Below are 18,875 nucleotides of genomic sequence, written 5' to 3' on the forward strand. Positions count from 1 at the left end.
TGGCTTTTGGAATAAACTCCCTCCAAACACTTTCCAAAACAACTTTTACGACTTGCTAGCTTTTGGCATAAGGGCATACAGCATTAACTCTCTTCTTCATTATGCTCCACAAATTTTCAATTGGATTTAAACCCGGTGACTGAGCCGACCAAGACATTTTGTTTATACCCTTTGCCTCCCCCATTCGGTAGCAGTTTTCGCTCTATGGATGGTTGCGCCATCTTCCATGAGCACAGGACTATCTAGACTTTTATAGAAATCTAGTAGTACTGGGTCATAGACCTGGTTTATGAAGTCGGCACTTGTCCTCATGCCTTTCTTCATAAAAACAAGTTTCGACTTCTTTCCACCAGCTATGGCGCCCCAATCCATGATGAAAGTTCTGCCACTTTTGAAAGTTGGTGCCAGGCATTCTTCGTTGTATTTTTCCAGTGTCTTGCGCCATACTCTGGGTTGCGAGGACAGCTTACCGATTTCAAAGCTCGACTCGTCTGTCCAGATTACTTTTCTCCAGTCGTCTACTGCCCAGTGCTCATGGTTTTTAGCAACGATATGCCTTGCTTTCCGCTGCTTTTTGTCCAAGAATGACTTCTTGCCAGCCACATGAGAAACTTAACCAAGTTCTTGAGTTCTTTGCGTATGGTGTTCTCACAAGCCTTGGTGCTGATCAGATGTCTAGTTTCTTTAAGAGTAGCACGGCAGTTTGCGCGTACGATGCTTCCTAGCTCTCTTCTTTTACTATCGTTGAAGTTAGGAGGTCTCTAGACCTGGGCTTCGTCTCTACAGTTTCATTGTCCTTTCATTATTGGTAAACTCGACGTATAGTTCTTTCTGGAATGCTTTCCTCAATGGCAATCTGTGCTACCGAGATACCATCGCAGCGTCTGGTAACAATTTTTTCTTTTTGAGACAAAGTTAAATGAGGTATTTTATGTGTTTATAAGAGAAAAATATAAGAGAAAAGTGTCGTCTTATTCATCGACCATCTTTCAAGAAAAAAAAAAAAAAAAAACCTAAAACTTTTTCGAAGACACTGTACAAGCGAGAAATAAAACGATAGGGTATTCTTTAAGTGTTTGAATACTACACAGCAATATAAATTGCTATTATATTGATCTAATTCCAAATTATTTTATTTTAAAAGAGGAATTAAGCAGAGGCAGACTTTTGGATGGAAGAAGTACGACGACGCTCAATCTTCTTTTCCTTGGCTTCCTTGACACGCTTGGCAAGCAATTGCTTGTATTCAGCTTCAGCTTCACGAGAAGATTCGGCTCTTCTGCGCTTAATGGCTTGTCTACGTCTCTTGTGTTGAAGAGTACGGGGAGTGACAAGACGTTGGATCTTAGGGGCCTTGGTGTAAGCTTTCTTGCCTTCAGCCTTGGGTTGGACTTCACGGCGGATAACATACTTGCGAACATCATCCTCCTTGGACAAGTTCTATTATTAAAGTAAGCATAATGATTCATTTAACAATAATACTAATACGTACGAAGAACTTTCTGATCTTGGAAGCACGCTTGGGGCCAAGACGCTTGGGAACAGTGGTATCAGTCAAACCAGGAATGTCTTGTTCACCTTGCTTGACGACGACAAGAGACAAGACAGAAAGATCAGGACCGACGATGCAACCACGGACAGACTTTCTCTTGCGCTCACCGGTACGGCGAGGACGGTAGCAAGAGTGGCCCTTGGACATCAAGAGCTTGACACGGTGGGGCAAAAGGACACCTTGCTTCATGGGGAAACCTTGCTTGTCGTTACCACCAGTGATACGGAAAACATAGCCTTTGAATTCGTCACCGAGAGCATCACCGGAAACTTCTTGTGCCATACGCTTATCATAGAAACCACGGCTAAAAGCTGTTGAGTACTGACAAACATTCAACCTTTACAAAAAAAAAAAAAAAAGAAACTTACAGACGACGTTCATCTTCGATTTCGATCAATTTCTGGCAGCCGGTGGCTGGGTTCGCAATGTTAAGCTAATGTATGTTGTCAGTACACAACGCATTCCAACATGTATTGCATTCCAAAGCAAAGAAAATAGAGAAGAAAAAGAGCAATTGTCGAGCATTTACAGATTGGTTGATTATAAAAGTTGTGGTAGGTTGTTAATGATGTCTACATGATTCGTTCAGGTATATGTGTATGTGTGCATGTATCTCATTGTCTGTCAATGTGTCCATCATCAACTCATCTGTGTCTCTCTTTAGAAAAATCTTTTTGCATCATTCACGTATCCATCCATCCATCCAAATTGTAATCCGCATCCATTAATTTGCATACTCTCTTTCTTCTCTATTTTCTGCCAAGTTTGCCCTTTACCTTCATGGTAGCTGTAGGGTCGAACCTAAAGTTTAAAAGAGGAGGATTTACCCATTCGCTGAGACTGCACGACTAATTGTCTTTAGCGGACAGATCTCAATATCCCAAAAAAGGTATCTAAGCTCCGGATGAAAGTCCGATGTCAGCTTTCCAAATGTGCAGGTTTTTAACCTAAATTGAGACGATTAGAAAAATTGAACTGGACAGTTTACAATTTTATGTTGAATAATCTCTAAAAGATTTGAAACATGCAACAAAAAAAGAAACAAGAGCCAAAAAATATTTACCTGCATTAAATTGCTTAAGCGGACAACTTTGTTCTCTTGTTTGCTGATGGATTTTAGCCTTGTTTTCGCTTGTGACTTGGCTTTGTGAATGGCTGTGATTGTCTAAAGCAACTTGCACGTTCCCCAGTCTCTCTGAGACTCATCAAAATCTTTCTGAAGTTACACACCGCTGCCAGATCACGGTTCCATAATTTGTTTGGTGAGTGATCTTTGCACCTCAGCAACCCATTGCACTTAACTTTTGACACGTCTTTTCGTCTATATGGCCCAGAGCTGTCAACTATCTTGAATTTTTCTAATTTTCTTTCACAGTCAGGACATAGCGATGAGGTTTTGTATTCGTTTATCAAGTACAAATCAAAACCGCTCTTCTTCAACATTTGAATAAGCCCCTTATTTCGGATGGGCTCATGGAATTTCACATTCGCAGCAAACCAATCTCCGAGAACAAGGACAGCGTCGTGTCCAGACTTCTTTTTTAGACTTTTGATTAGTTTATCATCATTTTGTTGAGGGAGCAACTTGCTTGAAAAGCGCATCTTTCTGAGCGGCAATAATTGTAGTGTCTGTAATAAAGATTTTGTGTCTTTTTTGAATTTATCAAGCTTATCTTCTAACTCTTCATCACTGGGGCCTTGAGAACTGTGACACCGTTCCAAAATCTTATCTGCTATAGAAAGAAGTTTATTTTTGTTCTCTGTGGGAATCCGTCATTCGATATGCCGTTGATGTAACATGATTTGAATATTGATAGCATATGTTTGTAGCTTGGTATTGTTGTCTTGTATGGCAATGCTTTTAGGGAAAAATGCATGAGATCTTGCAATAAACAATTTTCCTCAGTATAAATTGCATTTCTTGAATTCGAAATCATTTCTTAGATCTGGATAATATATTTCTCTTGATTCTTTTGCTTCATGGCTATAGTAATTGCTTAAGACACTCTCAAAGGCTGGCCTTACTTTAATATACTCTAGGAATATGCTGGCATTCATTGCTGATGATCTTGTTTTACTTAGCATCTCCTAAGCTAAACGAGCTTTTTAAGGCTTTGTCTTCTTCCTTAGTATTCTGAACGTCGTGATTGCTTTGATCTACAAATGCTTGTGAATCTTAATATTTGCTTATTTTCCGCCGAGATTGTTCCTTTCATACAATAAAGTAAATCCCGGCGGTTTGAGTCTATCAAAACGCATCTTCCGTTTGTTGAAAGAAGTTCGGTTCGAGTTAATGTTTCGATATGCTTAGCATTATTATCATCCTCGATTTTTTTCTCTTCTGGTTTCTGCGATCTATTGTTGTCTGTTCCTGGTCTTTTCCGAGATGTATCAAAGTTTTGCTTAATAACGGAGGCATCAATTCCATCTGTTTCAGTGGTGCTTTCAAACTGTAGAATCTTCCCTATACCTTGGTTCTTCATAGCCTTCTTTTCTAAATTAATAATTTTGCCCCAGATAGTGAACTTATTTTCTTTCTTGTTCTTGTATTTTAGAATGTGATTGTTTACTATAATTGCGTCTAAGGTCATGTATCCAGGGATGAACGAGCTTCGTAAAGGATAGTATTGATATTATTTAATTTGATTTGCTTGGTATAATTCAGTGAGCTTATAGAAAGCTTTAAAGTGTTTTCTGAACTCGCCTTTACGTCATAATATATGGAAGCTTTTTGAAAATTATACTCGGTAGAATACATTGAAAGCAGTTCTTTGATTTGATCCTTGGCATCAGCATTCAAAAACTCATAATTTGGTATTTTCTTCTTTGCAACTACAAGTTTGACTTTCATACAAGGCAGCGTAACTGTTCTCTTGATAGTCTCTTGGATGGCGTAGTCGGCGTATCGTTCTTCAGTCATTTTCTTGCGAAGGCGGTTAGACTCTTCTTTTTTTTGCATATACCGTTCAAAGACATCCGAAGTTTGTTACCAAATTGTGCTTTGATATTATTAAAATAAGCTGTGTGCATTTTGGTGCATTCATACAAGGTCATTCGTTGAGCATGCACAAGTTTGGGCGGTGTATAATTGGCGCTTGGCAACATATATCTTTGTACTTGGCTATCAATTGTCTATACAGTATGACAAGTGCACTGAGCTTTGAACAAGAGATAAAATGCTTCAACAAAGAGGCCCTTGACAGCATAGTTGTTCAAGTCAAATTCACTGACTTGTTCCATTTCATTTGTAAAGATAAACTTCGAAAATAGGTACATATGTGTCACTATTTTATTAGTGACATTTATGAGTTCGTACAATGACTTTATGAACTCTGGTTTCCAAATGTCTTTAATACTCGTTTTTACTACCAGGACGCGTTTTGTACACTAATATATAAAAAGAAGCTGTTAGGCACAAAATACTTTAGTAATAACATCTCTATTCTTGGATTTACTTCTTCAGGCTCTTCTTCTGAAGTACTCACAGCTTCTTAAAATGTGGATGGTAAAAAGAAGAAGTAAACTATTATTTACATTGGCAACATTGTCGTAAAAAATACTTTACCAGGACGGAGACCACTAAATTTTAAGACATTATTTAAGACATTATCAATTTATCAAAAAAAAAAAAAGATATATCGCATTTTATATTGTAATCGATGAGGAATAGAAGTATATATCCTCTTTCAATGACTATATTAGATGCCTCCAATAAATATTATACACTATGACAAAACAGTGCTCCGCAGGATATACCGAAGACTCTGCAATAATCTCTTAAGAATGTCTAATAATATAATCAAGTCTTGTTTAGGAGTCTGCAATGATATCAATCAACATAAAATTGTAAACTGACCAGTTCAATTTTTCTAATCGTCTCAATTTAGGTTAAAAACCGGTATTTAATGCACTTGTTCTGAGAGTGTCTGTAGCATCTATGAAGAAGGATGTCAAACAAATAAAGCAAATGGATAGAAAGTAAGTAATTCAAACAGACCAATTAGTTTAACCTTTAAAGATCAAGATGTCTTTTAAGCATTTTTAAAAGTGTTGAATAATTTGGGTGCTTTCAAAGCATTATTCTTAAAATACTCCTGTTGAGTGCTTTGCCTTAATTGTGCTCTAAATTAGAATGAAAGAGAAAAGAGCACTTATAAAAGCATTTGAGGAGAGCGATGCGCCCAAGTGATAATTCCCGATGGAACGTTTTATTTTCACAGTAAAAAAGAGAAAAAACGAGAGGAAAACAAAGAAAGTTTGCTAATTTATTTTGCCTTCAAATGTTCGACTGTTTTTACGGCTGTAAGGGATTGTTTGTGACTTGTTTATAAGCGTCTCAAACTGTTTTCCGATTGCCTCTACACGGCCCCTTTGCATCCAGATGGTATCTGCAAAATGGGTTTGCACAGGTGGAGTGGATGAAAGGATGGTATTGTCTCTTCTAATGGGTGATGACACTGACTTGGATCGTGGTTTAGAAGGCGGCAATGGAGGCGGTTGACGACTGTTTTGATTTGAAGCAGAAGCCGGAGATCGGCTAGGTTTTGGAGGAGGAACCTTGCTAAGATTATTTTTTATGGTGTGGATATACATGTCTGTATCTGACATTGTCTTTGTATGAGCAACCTTTTTGGGCGTTCCTGTCGTCATAGATTTCATATCGATCAGCAGGTTACGTGGTTTCTGTGGTAACGGCGGAGGGACATTAGCCGGGCCAGCCGGCTTTTTTCCGTTTCCATTTTCAAATAATTCGTGATAATGTTCAATCATGTACTGAAATAGTGTTCTGTCGATATTTAAGGTTGGAATAAAGATCAAAACTAGATTAGACACAGACATTTTCGTGTCTTTTTCATTATCGGCTACTCTTTTTAAATGCTGACATAGAAGCTGCAGAATGCAAAAGTTATAGATGGAGAGTTTGGATAGAATGGACTGGATTGCCTTGAGTATTTGAGGTAGTGGCTCTTCGTCTTTTAAAATAGCTGTAAATTGCAGAGTATAATCAGGTGGAATAATAGGTTCAGGAACTAGAATAAGAAAGGTAAGTTTAAGTTCCAAGTACTATCTTTTGTATTTACGTTCTCTTAGATATAACTTTAATAATGTCCCTACAACATGAGGGTCTGGACAAGTTTCTTCAAAGTTAACATTGATGCCTATAAAACATATCGAATAAGCAAAGTATTTATATATGCTCTCTCTTTTTTATATTACCTTCATTAAACTCGTCTCTTAACTTATTCACAGCAAGAGTACTCCCAGAGATTCTGTTTGACTATATTAGCCTAGTCTACTTCAACATAAATGATAGTTTTTACCTATAAATACCCGTTTCGTGTATGCCTATGAAAAGTATTGACTAATTTTAAATAATGATAATGATAATAATAAAGATATACGTTACCAACATGATTAAGGTAATCTATACACTTTCTAAATATGCCGGGCACTAAATCATCATTGTGTATCTTGGTTAATGCGACAGCTAACTCAAGTGGCATTCCAAATATTGAATTTTCAGTTGATTGTTGCATAGGACGATATGAAGTAATTGAAGATGAAGATTGCGCTTCTATATTATACATGAATAAAAAAGAAAAGAAAATAAAAACGTATTTACCTAAGCGTTCTTTCTTCCATCGATCAACCGCTTCTTTTCCTTTTCTACCCCACTCGATACTAGCTTCTTTTGCTTTATTTGAATACATGACACTTCTGGATTTCCATTCTGGAAGTTTCTCTTGCATAGTCGCATTTATTTCGGATGTCTTCTGTCCCACTTTTGAACGTGTGTCTCTGACAAGCTTGGCAAAGAACTGTTGAGAAGAATTGGCGCTTGCGTTATTGATGTTGTCGTCTGAGCTATAATCTGAAAAAGCAGATGACATGGAGGAATTTGAAGTAGAAGATACTGATGTCGGTCTCATTGCTGTCGTTCTAAATTAACTCGCAACCGCATAACAAAGCTGCAGCAGTAAAAAAAGAAAAAAAGGAAAAAAAAGAAAAAAGAAAGCTGGTTTTTAAAAGAAAATATAAGGCAGGAAAAATAGGTCCAAAATCAATCACAGGTTACGAAACAAAAGACCAGAGACAGAAAGACAAAGAGAGAGAATTTTTGTTAACTCAGCTACCGATAGCAAGCTGAAACTATTACTCTTTGAATGAATTATGTCAAAAGAGAAACTTCTTATGCAGACACAAGATGTATGATGACAAGATCTATGCAAAACAAAAAAAAAAAAATTGACTTAACAACATGCTTTAACCTTATTCCCGTCTTGCTTGCTTCAATACGGAGATGCGAATGAAGTAGTCACAGTAAAAGCCTCATTATGCAAAAGTACTATACACTCTATATCTTCTTTTTATTTCTTTCTTGTTTTAAAAAATGAATGTTCAGCAAGCCTTCAACTACTTTTATTTATTAGAGAAACAGTTTTGGAGCAAACTGGACAAAGACATGATAAAATACGTCACATTTGATGGAGAGTTATCACCAGAGGATATGCTTTTATACGGAGAATTTGGATTTACACTACTAGAACTTAAACCATGTACACTGGTCGAATTTAGAGATATACAAGTGACTAGACTTTACTGTGAACAGGTTATCGTTCCAGCGCTTCATTCACTCGAGAAAAAAACATTAGACTACTTTATTATATCAAATCAAGTCAAGACTCCTGAATCTGACCTTCAGGGTGCTTTATTGATTTATCACAAAGACCATCAAGGTATCATCGCAACATTTGACCATGATACAACTGTACCTGAGGAAAGAATGGCAGAGATTTTAGATTATCCTGGTCATTTACCTTCTTCAGAACAGGAAGTACCTACAATGAAAACTGTCATTTACCTTCATGATCGGAAGACGACACAAGTAGCTCTTACAACTTTTGCTATTCAGACACATCAAACAGATGCCATGATCTCACACTTCCAGCGATATAAACACGCTTGTAAGGAAAGACTGGATATTGATTTATCATTGATCGTCCAGTGAATTAAAATAACCTGTGAATTGAGCTTGTAAAGAAGTGGGCACTCCTCCTTGAGCAGTTACAATTGTAATAAATTGATAATACGTTTTTCTTTTATTCACTCTTTCGTTAAATATCAAACATCTGAGAAGAACAATTGTCTTATCGAGCTCATCACTGAGACAATGAAGAAATAATTAATTCAAAAGCCGCTCGTCTTTTCCCAGACTGACTGTACACAACACAGGCAAGATCAGTCGCTTCCTCTTTTCCACTCTCCTGAAATGGTGAGTGAATCAACCTAGTTTATGCAGAGAAAAGAGAACAAGAAAAAGTATAAAGGATGATGGATGGATGTTGCCGAAAGAGGAACGGATGGATATTGTAAAGTGGAACGGATGAATAGATGGAAATATATTGGATACATGGATTATTATAAAAATAGACACAATTGGACATTCCGCTTTCCCCTCTCTCCTTCTTCATTCAACCAGCCATTCCTTTTTTCTTCTTTCTTTGATGCATAAACTACGCACACACAGTCATTGAGTGGATTCATTAATAAAAGAATTTGATATAGCCTACCAGACTTCACCATAACAGAAAGAAGCGTGGACACGTCTCAGCCGGTCACGGTCGTGTTGGAAAGCACAGAAAGCATCCTGGTGGTCGTGGTCTTGCTGGTGGTCAACACCATCACCGTACCAATATGGACAAATACCATCCTGGTTACTTTGGTAAGGTCGGTATGCGTCACTTCCACTTGAAGAAGAACCCTCTCTGGCGTCCTGTCATCAACCTTGACAAAATCTGGACTCTTGCTGGTGAAGGTGTTCGTGAAAAGTACAAGAACACTGAAAAGGTTCCTGTCATTGATACTCTTCAACATGTAAGATTTGTATAATCATATTAGATGTACATATACTCATGTCAATAATAATAGGGTTATGCTAAGGTTTTGGCTAAGGGTACTATCAGCCAACCTGTCATTGTCCGCACTCGTTATGTTTCTGCCCTTGCTGAAAAGAAGATCAAGGAAGCCGGCGGTGGTAAGTGTTGATTGGTGGATTGGTTGTTATGGTTACTAATATTAATAATTTCCGTAGTTGTTGAATTGATCGCTTAAACAATACAATTTTCCGTCAATATTTGTCATCATTAAAACGTCGCATTTTAAAAAAAATGACTTATTTGGCAAATTTACTTGTCGTCTTTTGTTGTAGTTGACACAGTAAAAAAAACAGCTCCTCCACATCTCAGATAAGAAGTCGTAGTAAAAAAAAGAAAAAGTGCACTACACAGCTACAATCATAGTTTTTAGACTGTTGTGTTTGAAAAGCGATGCAGTTTCGCTGCACGTTACAATCCTGTGGATAATGAGCTCTCTCGTTTTAACCGACAATAAAGGTTATACAGAAATTCATCGACATCATCCGTATTCATTTTTTTGGATATTATTTCGATTGTATCACAGTTGATCGTCCATTCTTCTGCTCTTGTAGCAAATTCACTTGGTAAAAGACGACGAGCTTCATTTACTGAAAAGAATCCGAAATGGACAAGACTATCCTGAAATCTGTCACCAAACGCTTGAGATCCACTGTTTCATTCTCTTTGGGTTTGGTTTGCTTGTTCCCACTTGTTCTACAACCCGACGCCAGTGTTACTTACGCGCAATGGCGAAGGTCTCTCGCAACATCAAGACAATTACTATGTATTCCCATCAAGACGCTCTCCTTTGCCCGGCACACGCTTATGTGATACATTGCTCATGTATCACTTCGTCCGCATGCCATTCACGATATCCTGTGAAACCCGGCATCACTATCAGCTACCTCTTTCATTCACTACTCAACTTGAACGAAGCTATTGGCGCAGAACTAATTTCGAAGCACATCCGCCAATTATGACATATGTTGGTAAATCCGCTGGTGCCTCTGTTCTCAAAGCCAGTGCTTTTGGTATAGCTCTGGTTACACGCACAGATATATTCGTGGACAATACCTTGGTCCAAAACAATTGATCTTTTAAAAAAGTCTTTAAACACTTTTTCGCATTTTATTCAAAACCAGAGACAATTACACTGTAGCTGCTCTGAATCATCAACCAAGATCACTTGGGTGTAATTATGATGATACTATAATTCATATTCTACATCAAATAATCTATCCAAGTTCAGTATGAATCACGTTGTTGATGTTGAAGAGATAAAACAACTTCTTTCACAGCAGTACGCGACTCGTGACGCCCTTCGAAAATTCTATTACTCCAACAAAAGAGTTAAAGAAGAGAGAACGAAGCTGATCTAGAATAGAAAATTCCTATGAAGTCTTTGCACTTCAGAATGACGTTTCATAGTTGATCAAAATAGGAATATCTCAATTAAAACCCATAATAATCCAAAGAAGCTCATAGAAGATGAAGGAATTGGTGTTGGTTCAAGGATAAAGGATTTCTTAGATATGGTAGAAAATGGAAGCAAAGAATTTAGGGAAAACACATAAACGTGTGCATAACTAAAGAGTATATGATCTCGCAAATCTGCCTGTATTGTTTTTCAAAACCTGACGATCCTATACAAAGAAAAGATGATAAAGACAAACAAGTCAGTTTCAAGAGTAAAGGATCTCCTATGCCAACAAAGCATCCAAATCTAGAGGCTTTCTCTCTCTCTCTGCTTTAGCAATTGGCATTTTTGGATTATGTAAACTCTTGTTTAAACAAACTTTCATTATCTTCTCAATACTGATTTTATTTCTTTAATCTCTTCCTTTACTTTAATATTCGGTAAGAATTACTTTTCAATAAAGCTCGTGCTGTTTTTAACTTTTGATTTTATAACTCTCGTCCACTTAAGCCTATACACACTCCTTTAACACTATAAAAAATAGGAACATTAAAGGTCAAATTTGATTGGCTTAAAAGGAAGCAAATGGGTCTCAATCTCAAATAAAAAAAACACTGTAGTTTAAATGAATGATATCATTTCCATTTTCGACTTCTATTTTTGTCCAAAAACCAATGGAAATACGTAAAGTTGTAAGATTTCTGCCTGATTCCAGCACCTTCTAATAAATTAGGAAATGTTTCTAGTTCTTGTCCTTCTGATTGGTTACATCATTAATCATCTTTATGTATAAAAGGAGCTTCTCTTTTTCATTCATTTGTTTCTCTTTTTCTTTATTTTACTTTTCTACTTTTCTCTTATTTTTATAAATATATCATGCAAATCTTTGTCAAGACACTTACTGGAAAGACAATTACTTTAGAAGTCGAATCTTCTGACACTATCGACAATGTAAAACAAAAGATTCAAGACAAGGAAGGTATTCCTCCTGATCAACAACGTCTCATCTTTGCTGGTAAACAACTCGAAGATGGTCGTACCCTAAGCGACTATAACATTCAAAAGGAATCTACTCTTCACTTGGTCCTTCGTCTCCGTGGTGGTATGCAAATATTTGTCAAGACACTTGCTGGAACGGCAGTTTTGTTAGAAGTCAACTCATCTGATACCGTTGATATTGTGAAAAGCAAAATTCAAGAAAAGGAAGACATTCCGCCAAATCAACAACGTTTAATCTTTGCTGGCAAACAACTCGAAAATGGTCATACTCTGAATGAATATAACATCCAAAGTGAATCTATTATAGATCTTCTCCTAAGTCTACGTGGTGAAAATAATGAAGAACAAAAAAAGAAAAAGAAAACTAGATGCGCCTTCGAATCTTGTTCTGATAAACCGGTAAAGATCATTGGTGATTGTAGATATTGTCAATCCAAATTCTGTGCACGTCATCGTTTACCTGAAGATCATCGCTGTGAAAACCTGACAAGTTGTAGACAAGCTGCTCATGAAAGAAATAGTATAAAATTACTATCTGAACGTTGTGTTGCAAGCAAAGTGTAATATAAACATAGAAAAATACAAATAAACACATTCTTCCCTTTTATTACTATTTTAAACATTGGTCATCACTTGAGCAAAAGAATCCTTGTCTTGTTCTAATCTCTTTCGTATAATTTCATAAATTGCCTTTTGTGTCTTTCTTTCTAATCTCTGCAACTTCTTTTCTACATCACGTTTTAAATCCCAGTTTGGCTTCTTGGGCGCTAGATTAAACAGATCCACTTCTTCTTTTTCTTTTTCAGCATGTTCTGCCAACGTTTCTTTTGTAAGATGCTTAGTTTCTGATTCAATAGTCTCTCCAATGTCATTAGGAGTCGCAATTTCAACATGTTCTTTTAATTTCTCGTCAAGTGGAACATAACTTCTGAACTTTAAGGCTCTAATAGAAAAAAAAATAAATACAAGTGTTCTTAATGACGCAAGCTAAATTGCTACTACTTTTCGGCATTATCGACTGATCTATCGTCTTGGCTTGATGCTTCCAACTTTCTCTTTCTAAGTTCTGCAAGGCGTTCTTTTCTTTTCTGTGCTTCTTGATCCATTTTATATTTAAAGATGTATTTACAATAAAAAAAGCAAAGAAAACGAGAGAAAGAAGGACTGTGACTATAGATTTAGACTATCCAATGAGATGAATAAACTCATCAACTACCATTTTTGGCATACTCTGTAGCAAGAAATATCATTTAATTTTTATGCGTTATCATAATTAAATCGTTTCCTAATAAAGACAGGCAACAAGGCAACTACAGCTACGGCAATTAAACATAAGATGTTAATAGGAGTCAATAATTCTAGTTGATCAGATGAAGAAAGTCTATCCAATGCTGCCCCTGCTTGAACGTGAATAAACGAGGGCGCTGCAACCCCAATGAATGTTCCCCAAAAGAAGGATGTGAAAGGTACAGAAAGATGAGGTGAACCCAGATTCACAAGCCAATTGGGAGGCAATGGAGATATTCTCAAGACGATAATATAATTCAGCATATGCTGTTTATGATGAATTAACTACACATGCTTATGAGTATCATATCCATGTATTTTTATCTTCTTTTACCTGTTGATTCCATTTAGCAATTCTATCACCAATCAACCTCATGACAGCCAAAGAACCAAGGCTCCCTGAAATAATATAGGCTACAGATGAACCAATAGCTGAGCACTATTATTCAAAAAGTTAATTCTATCACATACAACACCTCCAATTATTATTACCAAGGAAACAGTAAACAATGTAAGCCAGAAATTGAACAATGCACCACCGAGAATAGATAACCACATGGAACCTGGTATAGAGAAACTCTGTAAACTAATAAATATAATTTAATTACCATGACATAACCATAGCAACAATAATAATAATAACATTACTATATATATGTAATAGAGAATGTAATGTATATATTGATAAAATGTTCATCCATATAAGTAGACAATATTTCATTCAATCGACGTAATTGTTCTAAATTTCTAGGAAATTTGATATCGTCTCTATCTTCACTATTATGCATTATATTAAACGTTTTTCATCATTGTCGAAGATCATATCTTACGGGTTGACTGAAGGTATATTTAACTTGAACAATGCATATTCTAAACCACTAAAAACAACAAATAATAAAACAAGTGTAGCCAATGACCATACATATGACTTGCTTGTCCATATCCATACTTTTTTCTCCTTTTGCTGTGTAACTATTGGTATCTGCCCTTCTCTATCCTCTGTTGTATATGTCGTTATCGTTGTCTCTGTTGGTAATAGTAATTGTCTTTCTTCGTTATCTGACATGTTTATTTGTTAGATAAAAGAAAAAGAAATAGAAAACCCGCCTTACTGTTTATGTAGGAAAAAAAGACAAAGTCCCATTGAGCCAATCAAATTCCCATACTATTAAACATTACTATATCCTCTCATGGATGGATAATACATTATACATATATCCAAAACAGAGGATGACATACCACCTTGCATGCCTGGCACTTTGGAAAGATAACTTTGCCTCTTTTTTTTTTTTCTGTACAAACATATGCAAATAACGATAAAAGTGAACAAATTTTTATTTTTTACTTTTTTAACACAATGCCAGATTACGAACCAAGTCCATTGATCCCCATCGGGGACAAAAAGTTTCTCGATATTGAATACCCAGGAATAGTCAAACGAACCAAACGTGCAATCAAAACACTTGGTGGCGAAAAAGCATTAGCACAATCCTTGGCAAATAAAACACAAGTCAATCTACGATTCAGACCAGGAGATCCATTTTCACATCCGATCCACGGCGATATTATACCTACTTCCAAACTACTAGCAAAAGTCACTCGACGTGTTAAAAGGAACAAGAAAACAGGACAAGTTGAAGAAACTGACGATGATTGGCGAACAGAGATCGTTGGCAGTGTGACACACAGTGTTCGTTTCAGAGGTATAGATTCTGCTGTAAGTATAGAATTCTTGAATTAACCCCTTTTTAGCATTGGCCGATCTACAACATATCGTACCAAACACAGATCGTATTCGAAAACTTACGCAGTCATTAGCAACTGGAAATGGTATATAACAATTCAAGCTTTTAAATTGTTTTACTGAAATAGAGGGGTTTATAGTACAAAACATAATGGATTATGAGCCTGCGAAGGATGATGATAATATTGAAGACTTTCGTAATATCCCGCCACCTGTGTTTACTGCCAGACAAGCTGCATTTGAATACAAGTATACATATACTTATATTCTTACAATGATAGGATCTAATTATGCCATCAAATCATAGCTACCGCCAAAATCTACCAGTTATCAGAGTCAAGGTTAAGCAGCCAGATGGTTCTGTAAGTTGAATCTATGGTTATCAGAAAAGAAACTAATGACTTTAAAGTATAAAATTGAGCTGGTCAATCGTCAGACCCGAAAAACATTAGAGATTACTTTTATTAGATATGATACGGAAAATATTCCAATGAAGAGTTGGCAGATTATCAAAGAACCTCCCAATGCCCAAGCAAAGAGAGCTGTAGATATTGTGACTGAACTGTTTAAACAAAAACCTATCTGGAATAGATATACTATAAAATGTATAATAGAACCACAATATCACCATTACCTCACGACGTAATTTAGCCAAAAAACTATACATAGTTCAGAGTATGCTCACTTACTTCAATAGAGCGCTTGCAATGAATGGCTATACATTTACAAATGGACCCTGGAGAGGTGCATTTGTAAAATACGGTATAGATCCGAGAAAGGATCAAGCATACGCGGTGTAAGTTAAAGAGTACGGCTTTTGGATGATAGACGCTCATACATGTGTGAATAGGTATCAAACTCTCGATTTTAGATCATTTCATGTTTCAGACGCAAAAGTGTATAGATATAAGGGCATAAGATCCGCCGTGAATAAGCCAAAAGCGACACAAGTGGAAGAGTAAGAAAAAAAAATACATGTAGGTGTTGTTACACTAACCCATCTATCCATTTTATGTATTACAAAGAGTTGACCTGACTGGTAAACAATACTTTGACGGTAAAACCGTACCTGGCCCAACCTCCAAATACCAGCTTTCGGAAGTAACTGATCCAGATATCACCCCTTTAATCCATAAAAAGCAGTATATGAGATCCGAACCTAACGTAAGTTTTTATTTACATAGTTTTCTAAATAACAAAAAGAGGAGCAATTAAACTATATAAAAAGGCTACTACAGGCTTTTATTATCAATGTGTATATGATCGTATCCGTAAAGCACTAAGAGACAAGTATTCTCATCTAATCAACAAGCATGAACCACTTCCCATGCCAGATCTTGAAAACGGCCTTTTAGAAGAAATCGAAAAAGAAAAGTTAAAAGAAGATAAAAATGAAGAGCTTGAAGTTGCAGAGAAAGCGGTTGCAGAAGCACAGACTGAAGCCAAAAAGCCAAACTCTTCGAAGAGATTAAAAGACATGGTAGATGAATATATGGAAGGGCTGCAAAAGATGAATAATGGTAAAACACCAAACCATACCATGCTCCGTCAGACTGTCAATAACTCACTTTTTTACTCTTCTCTTTTTAGGCAAACCCAAGTACCTTGAACCTGATGATGATTCTGATCTGGACATTATGGATACTCTTGAAGAATACGATGAGGACTTTGATATATTTAATGATGATGATGAAAATGTCCAGGAAGATAATATAGATATTGATAAAGATGTGGAAGATGAAAACATTACAGAAGTTAAAGAATAAAATACACTTTCAGCAACAAAGCTTTTGCATAAAATTAAAGCTGGAAGGCATGTTTTGTTTGCTTGTTCATTGTGATGAGATACATTACATTTGTCGGATTGCTACATATAATACCTCAAAAAATAATACTCAAGCCTCGTTCATCACACAAGATGAAAGTTCGATATCATCTTAGTCGAATGAAAACATTTATTATAAAATGTTTTTGTCCAAGGATATGAAAGAGATCAGCAAACAAAGAGCTTCATAAAAAAAACACATTATAAGCCTCTTCAGATATTAAACTTGTTTTGTTACTTTAATCAAACAGATTTCTTTAACCTCTTAAAGTAGTATCAGGGTCTCATGAACTTGACGCAGGATGAACAAAAGAGGAAGAAACAAGGTGGTTAAAAAAATTTGAATATAAAGACAAAAGATGTAAATTTTTGTCTTTGTTCATTAACCACCGTCCGATATTATGTTAATAATTAATTACTAAATGTAAATATAAATTCTTTCAGAATGAGAGAAAACTTCTTCCATACGGAAATATACTTGGAAAACACTTTTTGTTTCTGTTAAATTGTTATGGTAATTTTTGAATAGCTTCAGTTTTTTTTTTTTGAAGGCTGTATACTCAAGCAGATTAAAGAGTGTATATTGCTATAAGGTAAATGATGCGAGCAAAGGTCGTAATGATAGCAATTGGGCCATATTGTGGACTGCTAGATTGCTTATTAGGATGATGCCAAACGAACAAAGACACGTAAAACAAATTGGAGTGCTGTTTTCAATTATAAGCATCTAATATAAATAAAGCATAAACTATCAAATAAAACATCTATTGTATTTAAATTGTTCTACATAATTTATAAAAAAAATTAATAACAGAAACAATATGCTAAATCCCATATTCTTGTAAGTATGAAATTGTATGAAATGTATGGATTATGCAACACTACGTACACCTATATACAATCTCCTTACTAGAGCGTTACATAAGATTTCTTATAGTATAGGTATGCTTTATATATTTATTTAACTGTTTAAAAACTCCTTAAATGCATTTGTCTTGGATTATTTTTATTTTTCATTTTTTGTCTGTGCTTGTTATTTAAAAATATCTCACGCTCTATATTGGCGTTCTCTCAGAACAGAGTTACTACCGCTTCTGAATAAGAAATAAGAAATATACAGATGCACAAGCGCTCTAAATGAGGATATAGTGAAATTCAAGTATCAAAAGGGAGAAGATGATAATACAACCACGCTTTTAGCAAATATATATATGCATATTGGTATTTCTTGTGGCTATATTCCGCTTTCTATCCCATACTAATCAAAGCAATAGACTGTAATGCTATACTATGCTAATTAGCGGATAACTTATGTAACTGGATAGAGATAACATCCTAGAACTGACATAGTCAATGCTGTTACATGAACAACTTTTGCAATTAATTGAATAAAAGAATGTTACGCAATAGTAGTATTATTCTTTGTTGAAGATTATTCAATTCAATTTATTACGTGTGTTGGGACATTCCCCATCCTCTTTAAGCTCTTTACTTTCAAATATACTTTTTTTTACAAAATATTCGTGCGCCTTTTAAAGCAAAAATGGAAAAACATAACGCTATATAAATAGCTAATTATAAAGCTACATAGCTTTTGCACATTGGAAGAGACAACTATCTCTTTGAAATATAATATAAAGCCGGTACTTTAGTTTTGCATAAATTTACTGGGCACTGCATGAAGAAGTATTATTAAGAGCAATTCTAAAATTTACAGTTAAATATATGTGATTATGATTGATTTATTCTATGGTATTTACATGATTTTCTAATCGCTTACTAAAAGCGGCAAGTGGGTGATAAAAAACTTAGTCTACATAGGCGCCTACAGTACTTTTCCTTTACAATACAAATTAGTTCTGTAAGAACATTAACTAGTTATTGAATATAGTGTTTTTGACGCTTTTGAATTAGCAACGCCCATGGTCAATTATACTAATAAGAATGGCTGTAATAAAAAAAATGTTAGAGCAAATATATTACAATTAAAATATGTTATCATCAGAAAATACTAATTAAGAGCCCTTTTATTGCGCAAAAAGGCAAAAAATCTGTTTTTACTGAACTGAAAAGTGTATAGCTAACATACTGAAAGCTCCGAAGCATAAGAGAAAGCAGACGAAATACGCAATACC

General features: G+C 35.6%; 10 protein-coding genes across 10 annotated transcripts; 5 read left to right on the top strand and 5 right to left on the bottom strand.

Moving 5' to 3' along the window:
• Positions 1 to 1,035: 1,035 nt before the first annotated feature.
• On the bottom strand, positions 1,036 to 2,589 carry RHIMIDRAFT_255924 (ribosomal protein S6e). The gene is made up of 4 exons (XM_023611197.1): positions 2,329 to 2,589; positions 1,921 to 1,985; positions 1,493 to 1,856; positions 1,036 to 1,440 (listed from the first exon to the last, which is right to left on the bottom strand). Exons 1-4 carry the CDS (start codon positions 2,332 to 2,334, stop codon positions 1,150 to 1,152), a joined length of 726 nt encoding a protein of 241 aa, XP_023465388.1. The 5' UTR covers positions 2,335 to 2,589; the 3' UTR covers positions 1,036 to 1,149.
• A 1,550-nt stretch (positions 2,590 to 4,139) lies between these two features.
• Positions 4,140 to 4,472, bottom strand: RHIMIDRAFT_238352 (uncharacterized protein; the record flags this gene model as incomplete). The annotated part of the gene is made up of 1 exon (XM_023608944.1): positions 4,140 to 4,472. The coding sequence occupies one exon, from the start codon at positions 4,470 to 4,472 to the stop codon at positions 4,140 to 4,142; it is 333 nt and encodes a 110-aa protein (XP_023465389.1).
• Positions 4,473 to 5,731: 1,259 nt separating this feature from the next.
• On the bottom strand, positions 5,732 to 7,482 carry RHIMIDRAFT_313904 (Rho GTPase activation protein; the record flags this gene model as incomplete). Its single annotated transcript, XM_023614902.1, has 6 exons — positions 5,732 to 6,582; positions 6,634 to 6,711; positions 6,770 to 6,822; positions 6,874 to 6,898; positions 6,960 to 7,127; positions 7,176 to 7,482. 6 exons carry the CDS (start codon positions 7,480 to 7,482, stop codon positions 5,813 to 5,815), a joined length of 1,401 nt encoding a protein of 466 aa, XP_023465390.1. The 3' UTR covers positions 5,732 to 5,812.
• A 461-nt stretch (positions 7,483 to 7,943) lies between these two features.
• RHIMIDRAFT_297544 (uncharacterized protein) lies at positions 7,944 to 8,720 on the top strand (the record flags this gene model as incomplete). Its single annotated transcript, XM_023614278.1, has 1 exon — positions 7,944 to 8,720. The coding sequence occupies one exon, from the start codon at positions 7,944 to 7,946 to the stop codon at positions 8,559 to 8,561; it is 618 nt and encodes a 205-aa protein (XP_023465391.1). The 3' UTR covers positions 8,562 to 8,720.
• Positions 8,721 to 8,804: 84 nt separating this feature from the next.
• On the top strand, positions 8,805 to 9,933 carry RHIMIDRAFT_17436 (uncharacterized protein). Its single transcript, XM_023605768.1, has 4 exons — positions 8,805 to 8,825; positions 9,119 to 9,427; positions 9,482 to 9,587; positions 9,645 to 9,933. The coding sequence occupies exons 1-4, from the start codon at positions 8,823 to 8,825 to the stop codon at positions 9,662 to 9,664; spliced, it is 438 nt and encodes a 145-aa protein (XP_023465392.1). The 5' UTR covers positions 8,805 to 8,822; the 3' UTR covers positions 9,665 to 9,933.
• Positions 9,934 to 10,182: 249 nt separating this feature from the next.
• On the top strand, positions 10,183 to 10,630 carry RHIMIDRAFT_255928 (uncharacterized protein). Its single transcript, XM_023611198.1, has one exon. The coding sequence runs from the start codon at positions 10,215 to 10,217 to the stop codon at positions 10,446 to 10,448; it is 234 nt and encodes a 77-aa protein (XP_023465393.1). The 5' UTR covers positions 10,183 to 10,214; the 3' UTR covers positions 10,449 to 10,630.
• A 1,131-nt stretch (positions 10,631 to 11,761) lies between these two features.
• Positions 11,762 to 12,448, top strand: RHIMIDRAFT_203854 (polyubiquitin 5; the record flags this gene model as incomplete). The annotated part of the gene is made up of 1 exon (XM_023606717.1): positions 11,762 to 12,448. The coding sequence occupies one exon, from the start codon at positions 11,762 to 11,764 to the stop codon at positions 12,446 to 12,448; it is 687 nt and encodes a 228-aa protein (XP_023465394.1).
• A 51-nt stretch (positions 12,449 to 12,499) lies between these two features.
• RHIMIDRAFT_244168 (mRNA splicing factor) lies at positions 12,500 to 12,990 on the bottom strand (the record flags this gene model as incomplete). The annotated part of the gene is made up of 2 exons (XM_023610032.1): positions 12,500 to 12,827; positions 12,887 to 12,990. 2 exons carry the CDS (start codon positions 12,988 to 12,990, stop codon positions 12,500 to 12,502), a joined length of 432 nt encoding a protein of 143 aa, XP_023465395.1.
• A 151-nt stretch (positions 12,991 to 13,141) lies between these two features.
• On the bottom strand, positions 13,142 to 14,237 carry RHIMIDRAFT_238357 (uncharacterized protein; the record flags this gene model as incomplete). Its single annotated transcript, XM_023608945.1, has 5 exons — positions 13,142 to 13,456; positions 13,506 to 13,610; positions 13,664 to 13,757; positions 13,820 to 13,948; positions 14,002 to 14,237. 5 exons carry the CDS (start codon positions 14,235 to 14,237, stop codon positions 13,142 to 13,144), a joined length of 879 nt encoding a protein of 292 aa, XP_023465396.1.
• On the top strand, positions 14,121 to 16,935 carry RHIMIDRAFT_292589 (uncharacterized protein). Its single transcript, XM_023613906.1, has 11 exons — positions 14,121 to 14,230; positions 14,284 to 14,874; positions 14,924 to 15,001; positions 15,056 to 15,164; positions 15,223 to 15,277; positions 15,325 to 15,557; positions 15,613 to 15,711; positions 15,766 to 15,873; positions 15,941 to 16,079; positions 16,144 to 16,435; positions 16,506 to 16,935. Exons 2-11 carry the CDS (start codon positions 14,529 to 14,531, stop codon positions 16,679 to 16,681), a joined length of 1,635 nt encoding a protein of 544 aa, XP_023465397.1. The 5' UTR covers positions 14,121 to 14,230; positions 14,284 to 14,528; the 3' UTR covers positions 16,682 to 16,935.
• Positions 16,936 to 18,875: the final 1,940 nt, after the last annotated feature.

Source organism: Rhizopus microsporus, assembly GCF_002708625.1.
Source record: "Rhizopus microsporus ATCC 52813 unplaced genomic scaffold scaffold_10, whole genome shotgun sequence".
NCBI lineage: Eukaryota > Fungi > Mucoromycota > Mucoromycetes > Mucorales > Rhizopodaceae > Rhizopus > Rhizopus microsporus.

What these genes read in the sequence shown, in the direction of transcription:
- RHIMIDRAFT_292589 (XM_023613906.1), top strand. Translation starts at nt 14,529, where the DNA reads ATGCCAGATTACGAACCAAGTCCATTGATCCCCATCGGGGACAAAAAG. An exon ending in CAAGCTGCATTTGAATACAA is followed by an intron (nt 15,165 to 15,222) that starts GTATACATATAC and finishes ATCAAATCATAG; the next exon opens with CTACCGCCAAAATCTACCAG. An exon ending in AAAGCGACACAAGTGGAAGA is followed by an intron (nt 15,874 to 15,940) that starts GTAAGAAAAAAA and finishes TGTATTACAAAG; the next exon opens with AGTTGACCTGACTGGTAAAC.
- RHIMIDRAFT_17436 (XM_023605768.1), top strand. An exon ending in TCATTGATACTCTTCAACAT is followed by an intron (nt 9,428 to 9,481) that starts GTAAGATTTGTA and finishes CAATAATAATAG; the next exon opens with GGTTATGCTAAGGTTTTGGC. An exon ending in GATCAAGGAAGCCGGCGGTG is followed by an intron (nt 9,588 to 9,644) that starts GTAAGTGTTGAT and finishes TAATTTCCGTAG; the next exon opens with TTGTTGAATTGATCGCTTAA.
- RHIMIDRAFT_255924 (XM_023611197.1), bottom strand. An exon ending in ATCGAAGATGAACGTCGTCT is followed by an intron (nt 1,857 to 1,920) that starts GTAAGTTTCTTT and finishes AACAGCTTTTAG; the next exon opens with CCGTGGTTTCTATGATAAGC. An exon ending in CCAAGATCAGAAAGTTCTTC is followed by an intron (nt 1,441 to 1,492) that starts GTACGTATTAGT and finishes CTTTAATAATAG; the next exon opens with AACTTGTCCAAGGAGGATGA.
- RHIMIDRAFT_255928 (XM_023611198.1), top strand. Translation starts at nt 10,215, where the DNA reads ATGGCGAAGGTCTCTCGCAACATCAAGACAATTACTATGTATTCCCAT.